General features: G+C 40.4%; 2 protein-coding genes across 4 annotated transcripts in view; one reads left to right on the top strand and one right to left on the bottom strand.

Annotated features, from left to right (window-relative positions):
* The window catches only part of LOC144061314 (VPS10 domain-containing receptor SorCS1-like), a 129,140-nt gene extending 120,853 nt beyond the window's left edge, over positions 1-8,287 (bottom strand). The window contains exons 1-2 of the mRNA XM_077581653.1: positions 8,178-8,287; positions 7,505-7,588 (exon numbers count right to left, since the gene is read on the bottom strand). The gene's annotated coding sequence lies outside the window, so the exon portion shown is untranslated. The remainder of the gene's footprint in view (positions 1-7,504; positions 7,589-8,177) is intronic.
* add3b (adducin 3 (gamma) b) lies at positions 427-26,906 on the top strand. 3 transcript variants are annotated; one of them, XM_077581656.1, is made up of 15 exons: positions 427-561; positions 9,499-9,740; positions 11,591-11,735; positions 13,898-14,049; positions 16,404-16,484; positions 17,120-17,269; positions 17,463-17,606; positions 19,048-19,146; positions 19,317-19,490; positions 20,283-20,549; positions 22,370-22,486; positions 22,559-22,648; positions 22,720-22,843; positions 23,721-23,816; positions 24,002-26,906. In XM_077581656.1, the coding sequence occupies exons 2-15, from the start codon at positions 9,552-9,554 to the stop codon at positions 24,229-24,231; spliced, it is 2,058 nt and encodes a 685-aa protein (XP_077437782.1). In that variant the 5' UTR covers positions 427-561; positions 9,499-9,551; the 3' UTR covers positions 24,232-26,906. The 3 variants fall into 3 exon arrangements, with proteins under 3 accessions (XP_077437782.1, XP_077437780.1, XP_077437781.1); XM_077581654.1 differs by lacking the exon at positions 427-561 and adding an exon at positions 8,182-8,535; XM_077581655.1 differs by lacking the exon at positions 427-561 and adding an exon at positions 8,182-8,560.
* The last annotated feature ends 1,001 nt before the right edge of the window (positions 26,907-27,907 follow it).

Here is a 27,907-nt window from a genome sequence, read left to right as displayed (position 1 = left end):
CACGGCAACGGTGTGCATTGTGCAGACGCTTCAAGTGTTCAGGTGGTTGAGAGCAGAGGCAGAGCAGCCTGTTCTGCTCACAGGAGAGTGTGTGGGAGGGAGGCGATATAGCAAGCATGCTGTCCCTCTTCTTCCGCTGCGAAATGCAGATGCATTCTGCTCCATTTTGCGGTGAAAAACACACAAGGCCATTTCGATTTTGAAAAATACATTTACCAGACTGTTTCCAATCACTTGTAATTCAGCGGATGTGTCAGTAGAAGTGGATAGACCAATTCCCCCCCCCACACACACACACACACACACACACACTCTACAATCTGCAGAAACTCCTCTGACAAGTTTACTTGGCTTGCTGTGAGAAAAGGCAGCCGCCGTCACAGAAGAGCTGAGGGAGTGCAGGAACATGACAGGCGCCGCCGCAATTGGCGCTCATCAGGGGAGCCCTGTGACCCTCATCAAAGTGATCATGTAAACAGCTATCTCGTGACCGGCGGGAATCGTGGGAGTCTTGACGCGCAGAGTTCTCCTTCAGTAGACGTGCACAACCTCGGCAATGAGGTAAATTGTATCCTGGCTTTATCGGAACGCAACAAGGGGGGAGGGTTTGTTGGATATTAAGTGATTTGGGGGGGGGGGGGTGCTAGAGAATATTGTTTTTATGTGGGCCTTCCTTCAATGGGGACAAAGCTGACTTAAATCTACTACTATCACATTGCAATTATAGAAACCATCAATCAATACGATACAAAAATAAATGCAATGTAACAACACAAACTGCCCCGAAGGTCATCTGGAGTACTACAAGTTTTCTCTAATAAGATGACACAAATGTAAGAAAAACTTCTTCTTCTTTTTTAAATACCATTTTCACTGAAGCAACACCCTTTGCTCCTGTTTTACCTGATTTTGACTGATTTTGCAAGGCCCACAAAATATTGTGTTCTATTGCTATAAAAACATGGAACCTACCAAAAGAAAGATTAGAGTCTCTTCTTTCATCAGGAATACAAAGTATATTTCTATCAGTTTACGTTTTGCAGAAAATAGCATTACAATACGGTTAAGTTTCGTCATTATTCACAAATTTGTTCAAAACACTGGGGAAAAGAGCTTGTTGCAACATGGCCCTGGTTGATCTCTTATACTCTGCTGCCACCTGCTGGTCGTTTTTTGTAAAAACTACCATTGCTTTAAGCGACCTCTTCAGGTCAGAGGGTGCATCAAAGCCTTCTGTATGCTCTAGCATAAAAAAAATGTTTTTTTTTAAATGTATAAATACGTTTTTGGGACCACGGCAATATGTAAAATAGAACATTTTTATATGTTTTGGGGAGCAAAGTTTTCCCCACAAACTTCAACCCATCAGGCATTACATTATCAAATAACGGATACACACATACCGACACGCATTTTCACCCTTGCAATCAATGGGTATATTTATAATATCTTATTTTTTTCCCCCAAGTCATTTATGGGGCTCTGTAGTACAAAAATCAGTATATGAGTACACTGCTACAGCAAAAACACAATAATTAAATTTAAGATAGTGGCTATGAAGGACAGTAGAGATGCATAATTATGAAGGAGCCTTCAAATTGTGATAGAATTTATGCACCGCTATTGTATTATTGGCCTTCATATGTAGTCTCCTGAGGATGCAGCCCCTGACTTAGGACGTAGCTAACGATAAAAAGTAATGCGGTTTGTGTAATTGGATCAAAGCAGTGCTATATGTAGCTTGCTGCGAAAAGAGAAAAAAAAAACTGTCAAAAAAGCTAAAATTTTAGGTAGCATAAGACAGCTTTCGAATTGCGCTCCAACATTATCTCAGGGATGTGATTTGACCAAAGTGAAATTATCTGAAAATTTAGCCGGGGGCCTGGGGGTCTGCATATTGAACTATCCCATATAAAATGGCAGTTTTAGTCAACTCAAAATCAGTCACATTCAAAAACATTGGACTGCCTTTGCTTTTAAAAACTATCACTGAGAATATCATCATATCTAACTAATGTGATTACTAAGTTAACACATAAATAATGTTGAAGAGTTCAAATTTCATGAACAAATAATTGTATCATGACCAAATGAAAAGTAACTCATATTAGAGCATACCACAAATGTCTTTGTTAGGGCAGAAGATGTTATCTGTCGGAGTCATGTGCATACACAATGAACTACTAAAAAAAAAAAAAATTTTTTTTTTGGGGGGGAGATAAAAAAAAGCGGAATCCCGCGAATTAGCGGAAAAATCCCATCCCTGTTATCTGCCTTCAAATTCTGCCTCGTAATAGGGACGAAGCAAATGATAAAAAGTAATGTGGTTTGTAGATTAGATCCGCATTAAAATTTTATGCTTTCTTCCTGGGCTCAAGCGAAGTAATAATAATAATATAGTTGATATTTATGCAATGGAAGCACAACAGGAAGGAAACTCTTGTTAACTTTATTATTAGGACTTAGTTGCTCTGAACTTATTTTTTATGGTAATCTACCAATACAATAAATCCTTTGGCAATGTCCAGTAGGACGCATTATGGAAGTCTGCGATCATGTTTTGTAACTTTCAAAGCTCGTTGCTTTTTTTTTTTATCTTGACTCTTGATTATATATCTTGCGGCATGTTTTTGTTTCAAAGCATATATGTTTGCATTATGACTTAATGGCGAACGTCATTAACGCACGTCTCCATTGCTTAGCTGCGCCATTATTGCAGCTGCCATTCCAGCTGCTGAGGTCTCCAACAGCTGCTTTCTATTAATGTCACCCTTGCAGAAACATTACCTCAAACACGCATTTGTTGACTTTAGATGTGGGACCGGGGGCCGAGCGGGATTTCATCATATGCGTGCCTGGCGATGTGAGCTGCATGAGCTATTACAGTGAAAGAAAGAAGAAGAAAAAAAAATCACGGGCCACGACCTGAACATTGCGAAAGACTCTTCCTGGCGAGTTTGTACTCTGAACGCTTCATTTTTAAATGACTCATTTTATGTTCGATGAAATTTTTATCACTAGCCAATCATCACTTCCCCCGCTTAATGAATTTTATGATGAATGGCTTCTTTTATCGCAAGCAAATTAAACCTCCAGTGCTTACTCCGTTGCAAAATTGAGCCAGACGTAGACGTGTGAACATACATACCGAGGCAGTTTTTGGTTAACCAGACTTGTACAGTACAGCATAATTATAGTGAACCACACACACATTCACAGCTGGATCTCCACAGCATGGAGGCCATCCAAACACAACCACAGCTGAGACTGCAGCCAACTCCCTTTCTTAAATAAACAAAGCCTGTCTCTTTCCACACCGCTGCAAAGTGTGTGTGTATGTGTGTCTGATTAGGTGCATGTGTAGTTGCACGCCCAAAAGGCACAGATCCAACCGTAACAATGTAAATTGTTTCAGGTTCAAAGTGGCCTCTGTAGCTGCCGCGCGCCCCCGCTGTGCCAGTGCACATTTATAGAACGTCACGTCAGATATCTTCAGTGGGAACTTGTCAAAACAGTAGCATTGTTTTGTATGAAATAAAACAAAAACAAAAAGTCAAACTTTTCCAGCGTCATCCAACTTTGCCGGCAAAGTCGCTGCACAGGCTTTGAGTTTGGCTTCATGCTGATGTGCCACTTACAATTACAAAACTCCTAGAAAGCAACGAGGGGAAGGCGATGCAGCAGCGACATCCCGCCCGCACGCTGTGGCTTTTGCGTGTCTTTTTTAAGATGTCTGCGCCCAGCTGTGTGTGTTTACATCAGTTTCATCCTCCGAATAGCAAAACACCCAGCGAGTCGTACTCAAAGGTAAAATAAGCTCTGCGTGATCTTGTCCAGATGTACGAGGCAGCTGGTATGGGGAACGATAACTGCAGAAAATTGCTCAAAATCCCGAACGAGTTTGACGTTTATCATACTTTAGTTGGAAGGCTCACTTAGTGTCGGCGTATTGATTTCCCACACATATTAGGTGAGGGATTGACGTTTAACTGCTTCGCGTTCTAGCCACACACTACTTGATAAACAACTAGAGTGCCTCGTGGAGATCATGGCTATCTTATTATTCCTTATTATTCTAAGTCGTCCTCATCACAGCCAAGTCAGAGCCACTCCACGTCAAGGCAAATCAGGTCCTGTCATGTCACACTCGTTCCAGCCATGGCGACCAGTCTACTTACGTCCTGTCCAGTCGTGGCGACCAGTCTACTCCCGTCCCATCCAGTCATGGTTGTCTGCTCACCTTTCTCCCTTTGGTTAACTCTTTAACTGCCAAAAACGTTAAATAACGTTTAGTAAAATCCTAGGGAGGAGCGCCAAAGACGTTAAAAGACGTTCACCAAGTTTTTTTGGGAAACGGGTGGAGGAAAGCCTTGGCCAGCTGTGCTGAAAGTATCAAGCCGATCTAGTTAGTATAATGCCTATTTTTGGCCCCTAGATGGCAGCGATGACTCTTTTCTGTGGACCTTGAAAGATCAGTCAAAATGCTTAAATCGGCTGGCACCCACGGCATCCCTTTTCTGAAAACGTCTGGCAGTCAAAGAGTTAATAAAAGTACCACGCGTTTCCCTGCATTTGGGTCCACCATCGCTCCTCTACTTACATTCCATCATGACACTTAGAACATACCGAATCGTGATTTCTGGCATACCTTTAGGCCTCTAGTACCGAGGGGGCAAGTGACCAAAAGTTGCCAGCAAAGTCATCCAGGGTACCCTCATGTTATTATTTTTCACCCCTGAGAAACATAAGATGCGATCTTGTCTTTTCACTTATGCACTGATAGCAACCCACTTGGCTTCAAATGAGAGCCCGGTTGCCATGACAACACTGCTGATGGAGACGTTGGACAAAGCTTCTCTGTTTCGCGGCAAATGAATCATCACAAGATAAAGTCTTTTTTGGCTGCGTTTACGACTTGCTCTCAAGACATACAATGGTTATCTTGTGGCTATTACACAGCATTAACTGGAATGTTCGTTGACATTTGACGTCTTCCTTAAGCACGGAGTGCAACCTCGTTGTGATACCCCTCTGCGCTCATCTCTTTGACTCGCGGCTGGATTCATGAAAGGCCCCTCTGTGTGTAGGCTCAGGGGCTGCCCAAACCCCTTGGGCCCCTTACCTTGACACACTATTAGATATGAAATTTAATGTTGAGGGCCTGCCAACTCGGGCCAGTTTTGTTATTTCTACTTTATCCCACACACTGACCACGTCTTAACATCTAGTTTGGATTGTTAAGACTGTTTAAATCGGATCCAAACAGGTCGGCTAAAAGAAAATTGCTTCTAAGTCCTTCTCTGATTGTTTGCTATGATGTTTTAAATTACTGTAGGTATAAAGGTATAAATGGCATCTTATGGGATTTTTAACAAGATGACATCATTGAAGACTGAAAATATTTATAACCCTCTCCACTTGGTTGTTTGTGGACTTTTTTTTCCCAACCAGACAAGATTGAGCTGGCATTCACCAATAAACCAGCACGCCAAAGTTCACAGTTCGGTAAGTACGGTAGATTAGTTGTAATGCTGAATTCGAGGATGGTCGGAAGTCAGACTTTTCCAAGTTCAAAACAGGAAGTGTGTACGGGAACGCCCCCTTGAATTCGGAAATCCCACTTGCGAGGTCGGAAAAATAAAGGACCCCAACTCACACTGACAGACTATAAGTGACGTCACTCTACAATGGCGAGACGACGCCTTTGGAAACACGGACCGTAAATGGTAAAACACAATTTACTTGAGTATAAAACTAGATAGCTTTTTTCGTTCATAAATATTCGCCGGGTGAACTACATTTGCAAAGTTGTCCTCTGTAGCAGGAAGATGGCGGCGAAACATGGCGGCTCTTGTAAGGTGAGACTACAGTACAGCCATGTAATATAATTAGTGATGACTAAACCTACAATTATATTTAAAAAATAAGCTTATGCGATACCACATATTTTTTTTTGCATACTATTGACATAAAAAGTTTTTTTTTTTTAATAAATGAATTATTAGTTCACCACTAGATGGCGCTAGGGATAGCTGAATGTCCCTTTAAACCAGCCACTATTCAAAAGGCTCCATAGTAGAGTAATAGAAGCGGGGGGGAGGGGGGGGGGGTGCATCTTAACTAGTCTAAAAACAGTACGGAAATCCTTTTCATGCCTGCAAACATGGATTTTCATCAGCCGTAAGTGCAAAATCTCATTTATTGCACAAATAGATGTTATCTGTCCAGGGAGTAACCTGGGTGGACTGACCCTGCCCTAGATCAACAGCATAGATAATGGATGGATGATTGAACAGGCCTTTAGCGTTTGCTTGTCTTTATTTGGAGGTTATTTCCAGCGCTAGTTTTGCGACAAGGCAAAGGGCGGACTCAGACGTCGATATCTGATTTCTGTGCTAATCTGTAAGAAAGAGACGTCTACTAAGAGCGCTTGACATCTGGTCGATGGCTCCAAGACAGAACGACCTCGCTGAAAACTTCAAATAGTCAGCAAGAATGCGCAGACGGCCCGGGTGGGAGGATGTTGTACATCTGCGTGTGTGGTTGACTGACAAGCTCGTATGTGATTTTGGTGGGAGGGGAGTCAAGGTATCTCAGGTTTGAGGGGTCACGTCGCTCTGGAGGGGTGCGAGCTCTGCTTTTCATTACATCAAGTCATATGTCATTGTATCTGCTCCACCCACCCACCAGACTACACTCTGTTTCCTGGAATGGTCAGCCAGTGACACAATGCTTCGATCAGTCACTTCTCCAAATCTCCCCCTAAGTGTGATCGTGTATGTGTGTGTGATTAATTCTGTGCGGGTTGGCAGGGATAATGGTGCTGAGAAACTTCTCAGAGTTGCATTCATTTACGCCACTTTTGAATAATAATTAAAAAAAAAAAAACTCTCCACAGAGGTTGTCCAGAAAAGCGGAAAAGTGTCCGCAAGGAGGTGAGCGAGACCAGATCTTCGTCTAATTCCCCCCAGCCCTGAACTTAAAGACTTCCAAGAAAGCACAACATTTGATTAAATAGCACACTAGTAGTGAATGATGTTCGCTCGTTACGTTCGCTGATTACACTCCCAACAATATGAATTATTCATGCCTAGTTATCCTCATAGAGAGACACGATGATTTGTTTCAATCATGTCATATTGAAGGCTGCTTTAAACATCATAACAGTCAAGTGAGTGCACACCGTAGTTCATACCAAGGAAGGAATGTAATTAACGATGACTTTCATTGTAGATGAATGATTATTTCCTCTAGTGACTTGTTTTTGTTAGTCAAACAAACAGTGTGAGCAAGGTGTCAGGTGATCCCAGCAGGCTGCCCTCTGGTAAACAAATAGGGTAGAGATAGAAGTCAATAATTAGACTTTTTTTTTTCCTCCTCAGTTTTCTTCCTCGTTTTCCCAGTAGTCAGTCGTGAAAATAAATAAGAGACATCCAATCAGTGATTGCATTGCCATCATTCTAACCTGTTGCATAAAATGAAGACAAAGATAAACGTAACATACCAGGCCACTGCTTTGCTCTCCACAGTAGATGTATAGACGTGCTCCTCATACGGGCAACAATGGCTGCAGTGCCCCAAAATGGTACTGTGGTGGAAAAAAATGAATTTAATTCAAAATAAATTAGCACCAGTTGAAATATTAGTATGGATAAACTCACACAACGTATCTACCAGATCGTCCTATCCTTTCTCTGCTGTTTGGGGGCAAGTTGCCAAGGTAACAGCATTTGTGAACATGATTAGTGACTACATTTTTATCACTAAAGTAGTACACTGCAACAACATACATGAATGTATTCCAATAAACATTAATGAAAAAAATCTGCTAGTTAAGAATGAATGTGGCCATTTTACTATAAACAAACAAAAACTGACTCCAAAGTGGTCCACGCAGCGCAAAATAAATAAGTAAAGCTGAAAAGTGTTCTGAATCTTTGTATGTTTTCATCAATTATTTTCAAACATATAATAGACAGACAGACAGATAGATTGATAGATTTAGTAAAGAGTGTGAGTACTTTTTCTGCTTGTGATTCAGCGATACCATTAGCTCTGCTTATTTGTGTGATGAAGAGGCGGACTTAAATGAATCACATGAGCAGATGGAGGGAAGAAGTCTTCCTGAAAAAGGCTTAAAACAACAAGAGCTCGGAGATGGGACCAGTTAGTAGTACCTCGCTTCTGGAGTAGGACCGCGGAACGGTCCTGGCGTGGCCGCCATTTTTTCGTGGTTTCCGAAGAGGCCTCGTGGGTGGACGAAGCCAGGTCACGTGGTCACTTTTCCTTTTTTCCCATTCACACACCCACCCACATCCTCACCCACTCTCCCCTCCTCTCTCCCCTCCCCGCCGACCTCCCTCCTTCTCTCCGCTACGCGCGGCCGCCACTCGCCTCCTTCTGGATAACGAAGTGTGCGCAATGTATCCACAACAGGATTAAAAATTCACCAGGCTTACTTTTATCTACCTTTTTGGAGCTTATTCTGTGGGCGGGGAAGAATTGGGACTCCACGCCGTCCGGAGAACTCTTGAGGTAACTTTTGGGAAGTGTTCTCACGGTGGGTTAGCTTCTCGTTTTTGTCTTTCTTTTACGATGACTTCATTGCGATTCTACTCATAAACATTAACGAGTTGAATTTTATTCGGACACAAAACGTCGCTAAAGCTACGCAACAGAGTTTTATTTGGCTTGGGGAACTACTTAATGTGTAAAATAGTCGCGGTTGTGATGTGTGTATTTGTGTGTAGACCTCCACCCCCACATCCAGGTAGCCCTAAAGGTGCTAACTGCTATTCAAAAGTAGCTCCTTCACACACGAAAAGGAGACCGCCTTTTGTTTACTGTTAACGACTTTTGGCTTAAAAGAGCTTTTCCTCCCACTCTTTATTTGTTCAAAGGGGGGGGGGAAGTGATGGAGAGTGTTGAGAAATCCAAGGGAACTTCCATTTTGTGATGCTGATGTTTCACAACTTTCAAGCAAGCCACATATTTTATATAAGACATAAACAAAACAGCTTTTAGGGGAACAGCAACTATACGTCGCTAACATAGATAGCTGAACAATGATACATTATTTGTAGTCAATAAATATTATAGTGAGGGAGTGGTTAGCACATCTGCCTCACAGTTCCCAGGTTGGGGGTTTGAATCTGGGCTTCCTGTGTGAAGTCTTAATGTTGACCCTAATTTCCTCCCACATTTCAAAAACATGTTTGATTAGAGACTCAAATTTCTCCATAGATGTGAACGTAAGTGTGACTTTTTCACCCTAAATCAGCTGAGTTAGGGTCAAGCACATGCGGCGTTAAATTACGAGAAAGTGGATCATTTCCTGCTGCACACTTGATGAGCTCTCACTGCACACTAATGTGGTTGGGAATTACTAGTGTAAATCTCAGTTATTACATGAGTCACCATTGCGCCTGTTGCCTTGACAGCCTGACTGTGAAAAAGCCGCCGTATCTATTTTTTATTTATTTTTGGTACCATTGTCAGATTCAAGAGGAAGCGTAGGAGGCCGTCGGTGGTAGAAGAGGCTCTGCTGGAGGATGAGTCTGGTGGAGGTGAGGCAGTTGGCGGGCTCCCTGACCCTGTCCCTGTCCAGCAATGACTCTAAGGAACGCCTCTGCGAGAGCGACCCGGACAGCCTCCGCGGCCGGGCTATGTCACCGGACCTGAGGCAGGACTTCAACATGATGGAGCAGAAGAAGAGGGTCACCCACATCCTGCAGAGTCCAGTATGTAGCCAGTAAAGAGAATGTAAAACCTATTTCACCTACTGGTTACACGTTAGGTACACATGCATTTAATCCAATACTTGAATCCATTTTATCCATTTTCAATAAGGAATATCCTGTTCAAGGGTGCTAGAGCTTATCCCAGCTGACTGAGTGAAAATCAGATGACACCAGGGACTAGCCGCCAGTCAATCACAGAGTATTGATAGATAAACTTCAGGCCTATGCTAGAAAGCAACAAAAAAAAACTTTCTTTGAAGTTAATCAGAAGAACTTAAAGTGGTGGCAGATGTGTGCTGACTCCCATTTGACTCCAATTTGTTTGAATCTGGATGGTTCATTCTGAAAACAGCTACTTCCCCAGCTTTATACCACATTATCTCAGTTGTTTATTTTTACATCCCATTTCAAAAATATTTTTTTAATCAATTTGATTGTGCAGTTTATCACATTAATGATGGAAAAGGCTTTGAATTGGTCCTTAGTCTCAGTTTTTTTTTCACAAAAACTTGGCATTTGGAGAGGGGTGTGTAGACTTCTTATAGCCACCTTAGAAAGATACTTTCCTGATCCCACTTTACATACACTGTGCTTGTATTGATAATATAGAGGCAAACTAAAAAAGCACAAAGAGCAGAATTTAGGAAGAATTAAAAGAAATCTCACCTAATCAAGAAGAAGAAAAAGATGCATTGTGGGTATGTGATAAATTATATAACATTGCTATAATATATAAATTCTAATATAATCCATAAGTCTGATTCTGATTCAGAAGATCAGCTCATCTGCAAGCTCTGTAGAAACTTGATGATAACGATCCTGATTATTTGATTCAGCAGTGTTGGAGGAGGGAAACCTCTAAAACATGCAGGACTGCAGCCCTTGAGTACCGGAGTTTGAGACCTATGGTAGTCTAATACACTGGTTCTCAACCGTGGTCCTCGAGTACCCCTATCTAGCCTGTTTTCCATGTCTCCCATACCCAACACAGCTGAGGATCATTATCAGGCTTCAAGCAGAGCTTGCTGGGGAGCTGATCGTTGGAAACAAGTGTGTTGGCTGTAGGAGACATGGAAAACAGGCTGGATAGGGGTACTTGAGGACTGCGGTTGAGAACCACTGGTCTAATACAACAGTAATATTTGTACAATTAGTGCAAAGTATAACATTGGCAGTGATATGATATATTACAGTATAATGCACACAATATGTACAGTGTATGAAACAGTTTATATGCGTGATATTTGCACATTGAAAGTCATATTTAAAAAATATGAGTAAAATTTGAGCTGTGCAATAGTAAAAAATTGAGTAACATTTTTGTCATAAACACTATCTGTGTATTGGACATTAGAGTACCCAAGTGGTCAGACAATGCATAATAAAAAGTTCAGATGCATTATAAGAATCAATTCAACTCTGTTAAATGTGGCCTTGGGATATACAGTAAGATGGAAAAGGAAGTGGAAAAGAATTTCAGCAGCTCAGTTCAAGGAGGCACATTGAATACATGCCAGCGGAGTGCACAGAAATAAGTCAAGCCCACACTCCTGCGCGATTGCGTAACGGCCCCTAACAAGTGGAACTTATCTCATCGCCATGGTTACGGCGCTGGGATGAAGCAGAATGCTGGCGCTGGGATGACAAACACAGTGCGGCTCGGAGATTCACAGGCTCCCCTCGAAGGCGAGAAAGTAAAAGTTGGGCTTAAATAACAGCACCACCGACCCCTGCGGCGCTCACACAAGGAGCTTTTTCTAGATTTGTGACTCGTAATAAGAAGCGCGTATAAATGAGCTGCAGGATTTACAAGCTTCAGCACAGTGTAATAACTCTTATTTGGTTTGCAGGTGTTCAAAGATGAACTGGAAGGCCTGATCCAGGACCAGATGACCAAGGGCAACAACCTCACAGGTCTCCTGGCCCTGAGGCAGATAGCTGACCTGGTCATGGCCAGCACGGTGGGAGGGGCCGGGCCTTTGACGTCACCCATCAGTGAGTGTTTGTGCGCGCAGGATGAATCCACTCGTTCTTGTCAGCCTGAAGCAGCAGAAAAGTTGTGGAGGGCATTGTCAATGTGTCCATTAAGAAACCCGCATGATCGCTCGAGCGAGTGAATCGCAGCAGTTTGGAATGCTAATTATATTAGCCTCACTTCTGGACGCAGCAATTGCTGGCCGTCGTTTTTATTGACTTTTATTGTGGAAGAAGTCCAAACGTCAGCATCTATACAAACTAGCAATAGACATAATCATCCATTTTGTGGAGTTGATTAAACGTGTTTTAAAGCAGTGGTCCCCAACAACCGGTCCGTGAACTGGTACATTGGTAATGTGCCGCACAGATATATATGGAAAAAAAAATAATAATTACTATAAAACTAAACATAACAGGAAAAATTTACATTGCATATTCAAATACAAGAAATAGCGAGCCTAATGCTAGTAATCACTGGAAAATTCTATTGCCAGGCTAGCAAAAATTACGATTAGGAGTTTACCTTCAACTGAAGGAAATTCACACACAAATGCTGTATTACATACAGACAGTTAATCATCACAGTACTCACAGATCTTATTTGTACCCGGTAAGTATATCTACATGCTTGCACCACACTGCCCCTAGAGGCCAAAGCTCACACAGCCGGTATTTATTTTTATCTATTGTTTATTTTTATTGCTATTATTTTAGTATATTTTACTTGTTACTGATTTATTTTCTGGTTGTTGGTTTTGTTTTTTTCAATAAAATTTTTAGGTAATTGAATACACGCAAAATGTTGAAATCAATGAATAATTGTACTAGTGAACAAAAGGAGGATAAGAATGCTGTCGTGGATCAAAAAGGTTGCAGGCGTACTCGTTATATTAAATGTAGAAAGACTTACACATAACAGCTCTTTAAGCTTGGTGGGCAGAAATTGTTGATAAAAAGGCATGGAGATGCTGAGGCACTAATAATCCTGTTTCTTAATCTTGATTTCAATATCAATCAAAAATAAACACGCTTATTATTTTTCCCATTGTCGCTTAGCCCTAGTAGAAGATAGAAAGACTGCCTGTGGGTGGAATAATACAGGAACAGCCTGATGACCAAATGTCATCATCATGGCAAGTTCAATTTGAGTTAATGTCAAGCAGAGTATGTATACTACGTCTGTGCCATTAATGCAAGCAACAGAAAACTCAAGCTCCGGCAAGCTTACATTTTTTAATTGTCTACTGTCTAACAGATTGCAAGACAAAAAGCATCTGTCAGTGAAATAACCTTTAGGCTACATCTATTATGACCAAGGGTATGGCATTTCATTTTTCTTCATTTCATTTTCTGCTCAATTCATTAGTGTAGCCCTCAATAATCTTGATAAGTGCAGACAGTTATCATGATTGAATTTCCAAGAATATTCAACGTTTTTTTTTTATTTTAAAATTTATTACCATGATCCCAAGAGCAAATAATATTCATCTGATGCTCCTCCTACAGCGCAAGCAGTTCAGATGTGTTTTACTTGATTTGCACTCAAAGGCCCAGAAGAAGACTAATCCTTTTAATGTTCCTCAAGAGATCAACTCTATCTGACACTGTTTTCCATACACATGCATAGCCAGCCATCCAAAAGACACACATGCACAGTTAAAACTCAAAAGCATGCACTAAGAGATGGGGTTGAAGTAACATTGTGAAGTTGAAAATAAATGCACTTCAGTGATGCTTAGAAGTCTGCAATCCAAATAGTTTTCCGGAAACTTTGCTTTTTTTGGAACGGGGATATCTTTGTTTTCCCAGTCACACTCCCTAAACGTCCCCTTTTTTTGCCTGCGGGCCTCATGTTTCTTCCAGCTCATATCACCTTGTTTGTCTTTAAGTTAAACGCATTAATGTTAGGAAAATGGCTGTGAAGTCAAACCGAGCTTTGCCCTTTTAAAAAGTTTAAGTGCCTGTAAGAGATGGCGTCGTTAAATGTCCTTATATGGCCGCGCAGTCCAAAATATCCTCACTGGGAATTTTCAGAAAGCCTTTTTTAAGGTTCACATGCTCCCCGAGGGAGACTTTGACTTTATCAGCGGTGAAGGCAAAGCCTGTAAACATCCTTGTTATGTCTGTAAGTGTAGTTAAATGCAAACTCCTTACAGGATGATGTGTTGTCCCCGTTGCAGGCTTGGGAATGGTGTCTCCGATCAATGACTTGTACGCCGTGGAGTCCCCGTCCTTCGCCAAAGGCGAGAAGTCGGGCCGCTGCAAGCTGGCCAGCCTCTACAGGCTCGTTGACCTTTTTAGCTGGTCTCGTTTCACCAGTTCCTACATCACCGTGAGTGTTGACATCCTGTGCACGTCTCTCCGTCTTCTTGAGACGTTCTCCAGCTCCACCCTGAAGGCTTAAAGAGAAATGTGGCTTTCTTTTGTGTGTCAGTTTGCCAGAAGAAAAAACCCGGGGACACAGAGGAACTCAATACCATGTTTTGCCATTGATGACAATTGTCTCATGTGACAATTGATTTTCTCTCACATTATCTTTGTAGATACAGAAATGTATATGCCTAATGCGCAGGTCTTCCTGCATACAAAACATTAAAGGGATACTAAACTCATTGAGCCATTTTCAGCAGTAAAAAGTTAATATTTCATCCAGGATTAATTTGATAACGACCAATCATGGCTCACCTGTTTTCTGGGTTTGGTCAGCAAACTGAGCCATGATTGGTCGTTACCTACTTCCTCAGCACAGGTGATGTCATCTTCAGTCGACAGCAAGTGGAAAAATTAGTTTTTAAAGGTATTCATTATACATGGAAAAATAAGGAAGTTATTAAATTCATTCTCGACAAAAACAGAACATCATTTAAAGGGGAAGTCCCCCCCCCCCCCCAAAAAAAAAATCTTAGCAATAATATGTTGTATGTGACCTCACTAGTCTAAAAATTACCTTCTGATTAATTTGTGGAATATGAGATAAGCAGCGAAATCCAGCCGTTTTTATCCATCTCAGGGGGCGGCCATTTTGCCACTTGCTGTCGAATGAAGAGGACATCATTGTTGCTCAGGGTTCAGGCAACGGGCAATTACAGCTCACCTGTTTTCTGGAGCTGAGCTGTGATTGGTTGTTACCTGAGACCTGAGCAACTGTGTCATCTTCAGTCGACAGCAAGTGACAAAATGGCCGCCGCCTGCGATGGACAAAAACGGCTGGATTTTGTTTCATAACTCATATTCCACAAATGTAATATTAATCAGAATGTCATGTTTAGACTAGTGAGGTCACATATAACATTGTCAAAAATGTTTAAGGTTGACTTCCACTTTTAGCTCCACTAAATTACTTTTGTGGGGTGCGGTTTTGTCTCAGGCCATTTCCTGTTGATGATCTTTTGCTATTAATAGCAATAGTAGCACATGGTATAATGAGTATTGTGTCACATTATCTATATAAATGAGGAAGGCACAAACAGAAACAGTTATCCTGCATAATATGCATATGAAACATTTTAGGGTTTGTTTCCCCACAATTTCAAACAATTCTCATGTGTCTTTATAAAAGGTTAAAGGAATAAAAGGTAACATTCTTCAGTCAAAATGGACAAACCAACAAAAATGTGCACACTTCTGATGCTCCACTTGAAGTTACTGTTGTTGAGGGGGCAGTTCTGAGCTTTCGTTACCATGGCAACCAGCGGCGGCACTAGAATGTTGCAGCTAGCTTGAAGAGAAAGGTCTGCAGAAAGAGACCAAAAATGCAGAGAATGATAGACAACTTCACTTGTGTTGTGGAGGCAGCACTCCAGAAGCAATTCAAGTATATTGCTCATGCAGTGGACACAAATGTCCCCTACCCAAACCCCATGTGGACAATTTTGCCAAATGCTGTTAGCTAATATTAGTCTGGCACTGCCAATCTATAGAGTCTGGCTGTCACTTTACTTGGAAAATAAAATCTGTAGCGTCGTAATTTAGCAAAATATAGACCGGCTGGCTAACCAGGCGCATTTTTGGAAAGAGGAACATAGCAAAAGATAACTTAGTTGTTAAATTTCACACTTGCTGGGGGCAGGCGGGCCCTCCAGAGATGCAGCTGTTTGTATACTAGTAATTAAAACGTCAACCAATCCAATAATGCCTTCTTTAAAGAACTTTCTCTCATAGAAATAACATATCATGCCAGAGAACAATAACAAATCCCATTGCAATTTGTTTTTCAGGGGGATAGAACAAAACTATCAAAAGATGGATTTGGCACCACAGACCGTTTACCATTAATGTTTTAAAATGTTTAACTTATCCCTCAGAACTTATGGAATATCTGCGTAACCGAATCACTAAGTCTTTCATGAACACACGAATTAGCATCGGAAATGTGCAGCTCTCTTTTCAAAGGCTTTAATGTATTTTGCACTTTTCCTCGCCTTCAAACGTTCATTACTTGACCTTCAGACAGCAAAATGATAAATATTTTACACTGGTGTATGGATACAGTACCCTAAGAAATATACTTAAATATACCAGCGTCACCCCATAACATTTCTGAGCACATAAAAGACTGCTAACCCCAACTCCCCCCCTGCAAAATAATTCATGCTTTCTGAATTTCGAATGCTTTTGCCGCATGATTTTAACCAGAATGAGGTTAGCATTTCTCATTTATTGAAGCCGTGTTTCTTTTCATCTCAGGTGCGTGTAAACAAAGAACAGGACCATGTTGTGATCAGTCCGAGAGGCCTTTCTTTTGCTGAGGTCACGGCAGCAACCTTGGTAAGTGAATGTACTTTGTGTTTATGTATGGACTCATTAATTGAATATTTTATGCATAGTGAGAGGTTTTAGATATTTGTGAGCCTTCCTCAGACATTTGGTACATATGTGCAATATAATGAGATAAGAGCTGTATTTATTTATTTACTTATTTTCCAATTTAAAAGAGTTCGCAGGTGTCTTCATAAAAGGTGTCTATCATTTTTGGTCTACGCACATAAAGTATAAAGAATTACAGCACACTTAATATCCTCATGTCTCACTTTGATTCTTATAACATCAGGCAAATGCCGAGTAGCTTTTGTTACCGTGGCAACCAGACATTTATTGACGTGAGTGACTCATGGTTGCCAATGCACCAACTTTGTTGCCGTTACATTTAGTGACTTATCTGACCCCTCTAGAACTGTAATATTTTTTCAAAAATATAAACTAGCAACTTTTTATATAAATATGTATGAATGATGCTTGCAAAAAGTTACAGTAGTGTAACCGTATACAAGAATGTGCAGCGCGGTTCGCTCACACGTATTTTTAGAAATGGGAGATTAAAGTCATACAGAAGCCGCTGTCAATTTCCCAAAACACGTCCTTTTTTTTGCACTGTTTTGTTTGACACTGAGGTTTCATTTCAGGTGAAAGTGAACATGATCGGTGACATAGTGGACCAGGGCTCAACCGACTTGGGCATCGACCACTTCGGATTCTCTCCTCACGCCGCCATCTACGCCATGCGGCCCGATCTGAAATGCATCGTCCACGTCCACACGCCGGCTACAGCTGCCGTGAGTCGCCGCGAGCAAAGCCACCGTTCAAAGGCTCCGCGCGATGCTCTTTGATGCGCTTTTGCCATAAACTTTAAAGCCAGGCCGTAAAATTCGCAGCGTGCGACCAACATGACTGGAAAGGCTTTTTATGTGACAGCACAAACGTGTCTCTGTTTGGACGGCGTGGCGGTGACACTGTTTATGTTAACAGGTGTCTTCCATGAAGTGTGGAATACTGCCCATTTCCCAGGAGGCCTTGCTCCTTGGAGACGTGAGCTGCTTCGGTTACCATGGCAGCCTGGATAATAAAGAGGAGAAGGTGGAGTTTCAGAAAGCTCTGGGCCCGACTGCCAAGGTACTGTCAAGTCGAGAGACTCCATTAGTGAAAGGGGCTGTTTCACGGCTTTCAACAGCTGCTTTTACCTCTCCAGTCACACCAGGTGCACCATCTAATCAGATCCATTACAAAGAACTCTATCGAGAATTCTGCCTTTTGGCTACCTTCTTTTTCGTTCACTGAGTTCAATGCGAAACTACTGCAAAGCGCAAGAGTAATGAACACGTCATGGGAAGTAAGCATTTTTAGCTATTTCACAATCTTAACTACTTATCATCCAACCTTATCTAATTCTAATGTTAGAAAATCACAAGCATAATTGTCAAAATGTGAAGCAATATTTTTTTGTTATCAAAACCTCAACTTCGCTCTCATTGATAAAAAAAAAATATATATTTTTTTTTTCTCTTAACTCTTTGACTGCCAGATGTTTTCAGAAAAGGGATGCCGTGGGTGCCAGCCGATTTAAGCATTTTGACTGATCTTTCAAGGTCCACAGAAAATGTTGTGTTTGGACTATGGAAACACGCATACTACCAAATGAAAGATTGGACTCTCATCTTTCATCAGAAAAAAAACTTTGTTTCTACCTTATTCCGTTTTTCAGTAATCAACAATAGAAAATGGTTAGTTTCACCTCTGTTTTGAAAAAAAACGTCTTTTAACGTCTTTGGCACTCCTCCATAGGATTTTACTAAACGTTATTTAACGTTTTTGGCAGTCAAAGAGTTAAAAATACTCCATTTTGGAAATATTATATATTCTCTTGTGGAGTTAAAAATAAAAAATCCTAATATTACAAACGGAACAACTCATTATCTTTGTGATTCAGCACTTGAATTGGATGTCATTGGACTGTGTAGGTGTACCTAATAAAATGTCCAGAGAGTGTGTAGCTTCTTTAACTCATTTGCTCCCAAAAACATATACATATTTTATTTTAAATATTGCTATGGTCGTTTTTTTAAAACTTATTTATACGCTTTTTATGCTAGAGCATGCAGAAGGCTTTGATGCAGACCCTGACAGACTAAAGCAATGGTAATTATTACCAAAAAAAAAAAGGCCAGCAGGAGGCAGAAGAGTATATGAGATCAACCAGGGCCATGTTGCAAAAAAAGCTATTTTCCCCATTGTTTTAAACAGATTTGAGAATAATGATGAAACTTAGCTATATTCTTATGCTAATTGCTACAAAATGAAAACGGATAGAAATATACTTCTATTTCCTGACGAAAGAAGAGACTCTAATGTTTCTTTTGGTTGGTTCCATGTTTTTATAGCAATAGAACACAATATTCTGTGGGCCTTGCAAAACCAGTCAAAATCCAGCCGGGAGCGAATGGGGTTGCTTCAGTGAAAATGGCTGGGAGTGAATGAGTTAATGATCAAAACATGCCCCAGTCTCTATTTTGAATTGGTGCAATTGTATTTAAAGACTTTCTATTGTATTTTCCAGGTGATGATCCTAAGGAACCACGGGCTCCTTGCTTTGGGAGAAACCATCGAGGAAGCCTTCCACTACATGTACCACTCACAGCAGGCGTGCGAAATCCAGGTACATTGGATGACGACATTAGTACGGTACAGTTTGGGACAGAAGTATTTGGACGGGACCGACCTGTATTTTGTCAAATAGTGGCCTCCACGCTAATAAAGTAAACGTCTTTTTTGTTACATCTCTTCTGCAACATTTTATGAGTTCATCGTGGTCTGGCTCATGTTTAGGTGCAGGCGTTGGCGTGCTCGGGTGGCGTGGACAACCTGGTGCTCCTGGACAGGGAGAAGTTCAAACCCCTCACACAAGGAGTGGCCGCTGCCGGGGTGCCCGTCAGCAACGACTTCAAGTGGAAAGTGGGAGAGGCCGAGTTTGAGTCCCTGATGAGGATGCTGGACAACCTGGTGAGTGACGCTGTGACCGTGTATATCGAATCGCATCTCATGTTAGGTTGCATCCGCACCAGCGCGTTGCTGACGGACAGCCGAGGCAGTTGAGTGGGCTGCAGCTGCGCGAGCCGTCCGCCCACCCTCGCAGGCGTAGGCACCGGATGACAAATCTAACAGCGGGTGGAAGCAGCCGCGCTAAGTGACCTCACAGTCACTTAGCGCACTGGATTTAGCGTGCCCTGTCTCAACATGGGATTTAGTGACTGCTAAAAAGACTTGTCAATGCTGTCAGCACGGCAACAGCTTAGGTGGCTTGAGGATACTCTTGCGTCCTGTAGCATGAAGATGATTTAGCACTGGAGCGTTAAGATTATATACCATCCCCAAAATCTTAACTGTTAAAGCTCCAATTCGGACGCCAACTCCATATTTTCCATTTTTCAGCTGGAATTATATAATGTATATATGTATATATATTTTATTTATTTTTTTACTTAAAAAAATGCATGTCATTTATTTTACATTGTATTCTATGTCCTCATTAAATTCAGATTATTTCAATCATAATTTTCCCACTCAAAAATGTCGGAGCTACTTTCGAATACTTTCAATCCCACACGTTTCCTGTTACACTAGAAAATGACAGCAAAAATGCTTTTATATTTGACTGTATATGCCGTGTTTAAATATTTAGACACATGGCAGCATTGTGACGTGGGTGGCCGAGCGTCCTTGTACTTCCACTCAGTTAATTTGTGAAAGACGTTTGAGAGGGTTAAACTTCCTTTTTTTTTTTTTTTTCCACAGGGATACAGAACGGGCCACTCGTACAGAAACCCCATCGTCCGGGAAAAGCCCCGATCCAAGAACGACGTGGAAATCCCCGCAATGGTATCCGCCATCCCGCCGGTTGATGACGGCGAGGAGGCGGGCTTACGCAGTCCCTTCAAGTTTATGGCGCAGAAGCAGCAACGGGAGCGGACGCGCTGGCTCACCTCGCCCAACAGCTACTTGAGGGTGAACGTGCCCGAACGCTCGCCCAGCGGAGACGTCAGCCCCAGAACCAAGACAATGGTGAGTTGAGTCGACATACAGTTGATGAGGGTGTTGGAGCGCGGCGGCGGTAGCGGGTAGCAGGGATAGAGCGATTATCGGCCAGGCCGATTTTCTGTGCCGATATTTGCCGTATCTCACCGAGCGGTGAATGCTTACGAATGTAGCGAAATTTAGGGGTTTTCGTCATGATTTGTAAGATGTTCACAGACAGTTTTTACTTTTCACAAAACTATTTCAAACATATTCAGACTATTTTTAATTTTTTTACTGTCTGTGAAGATCTTTTGAAACCTTTTATGAACCCTGACAATAACCACAAATAAGCTGCATTCGCATGCATTTGTCACTCAGTAAGATACAGGAAACTTTTCATTTATGGCAATATTTTCATTTCGACTTTATTTAAAAAAATAAATAAAATGCTGACACTGGGAACTCCACCCACACTTTTTATATTTAAAAAAAAAAAAAAATTAAGAAATTCAGTAGAAATTTACTTGATTAGTTTTTAATTTAGCATAATGACTCAATTTTTGTTAATTTTTTTTTAAGCAAAGCTGTCAATTCTTTGTATGTTTAAGATTAAAAGAAAAAGTACATTTTCAAAATGTTGACGATATTTTCTCTTACTGAAAAGGGATATCGGCTTGAAATATCGGTTAGCGCTCTCCTTGACTACTAATAATCGGTATCTGTATCGGCCTTGAAAAAAACATCAACCTATCACTAGTGGGTAGCACGTCTGCCTCACAGTCGAGAGGTTCTGGGTTTGAGTCTCGGGTCAGACCTTCCTGTGTGGATATTAAATGATGAAAACTAAATTACTCATTGGTAAGTAAGAACATTTAAATTATAACTGTATGGCACTTTTTCAGAGAGCAATCACAAAGTGCTTCACATTTTTTTTTATGCAATCCAAAGTTCCAAACCATTAAAAAAAAAAAATCCCAAAAATATCAACAAGTTCTCATTCAAAATGTTAAATAAAAAGAGCCTTTCTGCCTTCAAAAAGTCCCATTCAACATAGCAAATAAAAGAATCATCTTCCCTCCAGCTTTTCCACACTGCATTTTTGTTAAGTGGTTCTTCACATTCAAATGTCCTTGTAAGAAATCTGCTTGCTTTAGTCAGGATTAAGATGACGTATATATTTCTGTCAACTGGATTTAAGGTCCCTATTAAGAGCCTTCACTTTTAAACAGTAAATTCCTGCTTCTTTCATTCCATTTATTCCCCATGAAAAGTTTACCACTGCATAACAAAATAGTTTTTAAATACTTTTTAAAAAAAAATGTGGAGGACAACAAACTGCAACCATAACTTTATAATCTCATGTGAAGGACATTTAGGTAAAAGGCAAGTCAGCAGACGGCATTGACAGAACAGGACAATAAAATCAAATCTGCAACGTATGAAAGAGAAAGTGAATTGCAATAGTCAAGACGTGAGCAAACAAAGGCAGGTGAATGAGACAAAGGTGCGAATGTGCTGTGTAGGGGGCTGCCAACCCGTCTATTGTGTAGCCTGCGCCCCTCACCCAAAAAAAGATTCCATCGCCCAGCAACCCTCGACAGGATGAGCCTGAACGGATGAGAGGTTTTTTTTTTTTGGGATTAGACTGCCATCTTGTGGATAAATGGAGAAATTCATCTTGCTCTCATTGTTGAATATCTCAAACTCACCTTGGACAATTTAGAGTTTTCAATGAACCTAACATGCATGTTTTTGAAATGTGGGAGGCAACATGCAAACAAACTCTGAGCTGGGATTCGAACTCAGAACTTCTTGTACACGATGCACTTGACAAAGAGCATAAACGTGATTTCTTTCTCTCTCAGTGGATGAAATCATCCGAACCGGGCAAAAGCATCGGAACCCCGATCAAGATCGAAGACCTCAACCAGTTTGTCCCCCTCAACACGGACCCCACGGAAGTTCTGCACAAGAGGAACCGGGTGAGCTCAGATTGATTTCAACCACAAGAAACCCCCAATCACGTTACTCACTTTGTCATTCTTTTCATTCAGATCAAAGAGCAACACCGAGGGGACCAAATGACGTCGGGCCCCAAGTCGCATTTACTGGCGGGCATCGTTGTGGACACCATCCCGGGACCGGTGAGTGAACTTTGAGCTTTTTTTTTGTTGCCTTGTGACGTTTTCTCTGACGCTCCGCAAACCTCGCGCAGGCTTTCATCACGGAGGACGAGGAGCACACTCGCTCCCTGCCGCCCAATCCTTTCAACCATCTGACACGGGAGGTGCTGGAGGAGTACAAGAGCCTGGTGGAGCGAAAGCAACTCGGCCAAGACGGTACTTAGAAGGAAAAAATGTCCTCTTTGGAGGTTGACATGGGCTTCAATCCATATGCAATACGTTGTGTCCCTATTTTATTTTTTTCATACAGAAAAATTGGAGGGACTTTTTTTTTTTTTTTTGGAAAAACTGCTGCGGCATAGCTTTCTGCTAACTTTAACATATTATTAGGGTCAAATTTGACTCGTTTTGACATTTGGCAGCAGTTCAAAAATGCTCAATGTCATTCTTTCACTTTTCCTAGAGCAGTGGCGTCAAACAAACGGCCTGCGGGCCAGACACGGCCTGTCAGGGGGTCAAATCTGACCCGTGAGGGCAAGCGGGGTTATTATAGTTTGGGAATTTTCATTTGAGTTTGTTTAACTAAAATAACCTTGGAGGGCAGAAACACAAATGTCGCTTTTTCACTCAAATTGAACCGTTGTGGTTTTTGTCCACTGGGTGGCGCACTGACGACCACTTCAATGACTTTCTGAAATTTGTCTAGGATTTGATGCAAAAATTGTGCGCTCATTGTAAAGAAATTTAAGATGACTGCAATAAGATACTAATATATAAGTATATGGGGATATTTTCTGAAAAAAAAATATTTTTTTTTACTGGAAATATTTTTGACCTGTCGTTATTCATAACTTTTAGGCCATTGACATTTTTGGACCGACCTACTTGATATCAGGTTTGGGTGAAATTAGTCCCTGAATTCAAATGTGTACATTCAGGTTGATCCAGGTCAAACTAAAACGGATGACCTGTCAAGGAAAACGGTGGAAATCTTGAAATGATGAACCTATATGCATATTTTATTAGACATTCTACATTGCTGACCGGGATATGAATGTGATGAATACGTAACGATTGACATTCTTGTTTCCAGAGGACGAAGACGCCACCGATGCGGACGAGATGACCACGTTCGACGGCTCCACAATCTCGCTCTCCTTTTCACCCCTCATGACACCGGTCAAGCTCGGTAGGCAAACAACTGCTCACAGGCTAACTGCTTGGATGGACGATTGATTATTATTATTATTTTTCTGATATGGGTCTGGCTCTAATTCACTGCACTTATGTTCCTATGAGATTGTGTATTTATATATATATATATATTCTTTATTATTTTTTTACATATATTTTTTTTCTACTTTCCCGCAACAGACACGATACCAAACGGCAAGGACCACGTGTCCGACCTCGACGAGGACCTCAGCCTCGAGGTTTCCAAGCTGAGCATGAGCACTTCGGAATCGCTGGAAATCTCCACGGGCGCCAAAGACGAGAGCTCGGAGAGCCAGAGCAAGAAAAAGAAGAAGAACAAGTTCCGCACGCCTTCCTTCCTGAAGAAGAGCAAGAAGAAGGACAAAAGCCAGGTGTCGGCCACACATTAACGTCAAACAAAAAAAGTGCGTCTTCGGGACGCGAACGAGGGATGGAAAACGAGCCCAGATTTGAGTGCTTGCGTGTTTTTATGAATTGGCGTTTGAGAGACAAACTTGTGAAGATTTTTCCCTTTTGCACAAATGGCTGGTATGAATGTAGGCATAATGAGCGTGTCATAGTGGTCGCTAATAGTTCGGCCGTAAAACAAATACGTACGATTTGTATCTTGAAAGACATTCCTGGTTATAAGCTTGTGATGCTTTGGAGCGAGGGGGGGGGGGGGGGGGAACCTAAACAAATATTGACACTTCATTCTGCTAGAACAAACAAAAACAAATGTAATATTTCTGCTTAATACTCCTTAAATTAAGAGCTCTTTTTTTTCCTAACATATTCATTTTAGTCCAATAAAATGAAAATATTTTGTCTCTTATCTAGTAGTCTTTTCTAATATGACAATTTTATTCTAGTATGTTTATAAAAATAATAATTCTTGAACAGCTTTGTCTTTTAACTCATTCAAACCCAAAAACATATAAATACGTTTTTTAATACTTTGTCCTGCACTCCCAAAAACGTATTTATATGTTTTTATGGCTTTTTTTTTATACTAGGCATAAGGCATACAGAATGCTTTGATACAGCTTCTGACACAAATAGCTCGCTTAAAGCAATGGTAGTTATTACAAAAACGGCCAGCAGGTGGCAGCAGAGTATAAGAGATCAACCAGGGCCATGTTGCAACAAGTTCAAATATTGTCACTTCATTCTGCTAGAACAAACAAAAACAAATTTAATATTTCTGCTTAATACTCCTTAAATTAAGAGCTCTTTTTTTCTAACATATTCATTTTAGTCCAATAAAATGAAATTATTTTGTCTCGTATCTAGTAGTCTTTTCTAATATGACAATTTTATTCTGGTATGTTTATAAAAAAAAAATAATTCTTGAACAGCTTTGTCTTTTAACTCATTCAAACCCAAAAACATATAAATACGTTTTTTAATACTTTGTCCTGCACTCCCAAAAATGTATTTATATGTTTTTATGGCGCTTTTTTATACTAGGCATAAGGCATACAGAATGCTTTGATACAGCTTCTGACACAAAGAGCTCGCTTAAAGCAATGGTAGTTATTACAAAAACGGCCAGCAGGTGGCAGCAGAGTATAAGAGATCAACCAGGGCCATGTTGCAACAAGTTCAAATATTGTCACTTCATTCTGCTAGAACAAACAAAAACAAATTTAATATTTCTGCTTAATACTCCTTAAATTAAGAGCTCTTTTTTTCTAACATATTCATTTTAGTCCAATAAAATGAAATTATTTTGTCTCGTATCTAGTAGTCTTTTCTAATATGACAATTTTATTCTGGTATGTTTATAAAAAAAAAATAATTCTTGAACAGCTTTGTCTTTTAACTCATTCAAACCCAAAAACATATAAATACGTTTTTTAATACTTTGTCCTGCACTCCCAAAAACGTATTTATATGTTTTTATGGCGCTTTTTTTTTATACTAGGCATAAGGCATACAGAATGCTTTGATACAGCTTCTGACACAAATAGCTCGCTTAAAGCAATGGTAGTTATTACAAAAACGGCCAGCAGGTGGCAGCAGAGTATAAGAGATCAACCAGGGCCATGTTCTTTTTTTCAACAGGTTTGTGAATAATGATGAAACTTAGCTATATTCTAATGCTAATTGCTGCAAAACGGATACAAATGAACTTTTTTTCTGATCTAATCTTTTTTAAACAACCACTAATTTCGAATAATATTATGTACTGTTAAATTTATTCTGGTATAATGCTCACCAAATTGTTGACATTCTCATAAAATTTTAATTTTTTTCTTGTAAAAAAAAAAAAAAAAAAAAGTATACTCTGATAACAATTAACACAATTTCTGCGTTTTATTTTCTTCTCAATTTCTGAAAAATATTTTAACTTGATTCTCAAGCATTTGTTGTTGTTGTTTTACCAGAATAAAATATTATATTACATGGAAGGGGGCTGAAATATGCTGGAAAATTATGAGAAAATATTTTTTAATTTTTGACATAATTTACCTCATATTACCAGGAAAAAAAATCTTAATTTTACGATAATTAAGTGGAAATATATCTAGTTTTAACAATGAAGTCTTTACATCAATGCATTTTCTCCGAAAAAAGGTTCCCCATCCCCTGCTTTCTCTTTTCGCAATGACATCATTGTGTGCTGTTGTTCAATGAAGTTTGCCAATATTTACCCACTAACTCTTGTACTAAAAAAAAAAAAAAACCTTAAAAAACACCATGCTGTGAGAAACTCTATGGAAGTACTAATTGTCATATATGCTGCTTTATTGTTCTGACGAAGCTTAACAAAAGCCATGAGCCTTTTGTTGTTGTTGTTTGCAGTACAACGTGAATGTGTCCACCCAAAGGGAGTGACTTATTTTTGTAAATACATTTTTGTTACACTAAAACTATGAAATGTGACAGTACAATCTTAATACAGTACGTCGTTTTAACAACTCTTTTTAATTCCTCTTTTTTATTATTATTATTCACTTGTTCTGAACAGGCACTGTTGTTGTTGGTTTGTGTGCGTATATTTTGAGATTCATACCACTTTATATTTGATGTTGGTAACGATGCAAACACATCCAGTATGAAATAAAGCTTTCTAGAAATATTTGCCGTTTTTGGTCAACTATTTACAAAGCTTTTGTCCTTTTTTGTCTTTATTTGTTGATGGGGTTTTTTTAAGCCCCACCCCTGAAACAAGTGTTGAGTTATAATTAGCCGTGCGAGGCGGTATAATAAACCCGCAGCCATGATATGAATGGCTCGTTGTCATGGCAATCGGGCTGAGAGGGGTCTGCAGAGACAAAGAAGGGATTTGGTGTCTCCAACAGGTGTTCCATTTGGGAGGGGGGCGGGGGTCTCGATACCTTCGCCTCCCCCCCACCCCCGCCTGCACATGAGATGACATAAGGAAGAATGAGAAGATGTGATGCAATTAAAAGGCTCGTTTCTGAGATTTAAAAAAAAAATTTTTTTTTGCTTGATTTTGTGGTTCAGAAAAAGTTGAGGAGACTGTTGGGACAAAAGCTGCATTGGGAGCAGGTGACACACGTCTGGACAGTAGGCGGGGGAATTGGGGGGGGGCAAACGCCACCATGACCTCGGGGCAAAGTTCAGCCATTGTCTCCTGACAACAAGATAAAGTCTGGCGAGCAGGAGACGGGTCAAGAATCCTGTTATGTGTGTAGATAGGTTGAGGGTGACCATTAAAAGTCTACACACCCCTGTTCAAATGCCTGGTTTAATTTCAAATTTGGCCAATAAAGATAATTCTGATTTTTTTTTTTTTTTTTTCATTGTCTAGCAAAAGCCTGGAGGTTCACACTTATTATCTGAGGCATTTTTACTTTCTGTTTTGAAAAGATTTTTTTTTATTTCGATTGGGTTGTACAAGTTATATGTCAAATTATTAATGACAATTCATGATTTATCTCGGTCTCGTTATTTTATATCACAAAAACCTGAAATTTCAACAGTTGGGCTTTTTCAGTCCATGATAGGTAAGCTAGATAGATGGTTAGCTAGATAGACAGACAGCTACAAAGATAAAGGGCTAGCTAGCTAGCTACAGAGATAAAGGGCTAGCTAGCTAGCTACAGAGATAAATGG

This window comes from Vanacampus margaritifer, chromosome 12 (assembly GCF_051991255.1).
Source record: "Vanacampus margaritifer isolate UIUO_Vmar chromosome 12, RoL_Vmar_1.0, whole genome shotgun sequence".
Classification (NCBI taxonomy): Eukaryota; Metazoa; Chordata; class Actinopteri; order Syngnathiformes; family Syngnathidae; genus Vanacampus; species Vanacampus margaritifer.
The sequence above is the reverse complement of the archived record's forward strand: the minus strand, read 5'-3'. Positions and strand labels throughout refer to the sequence as shown.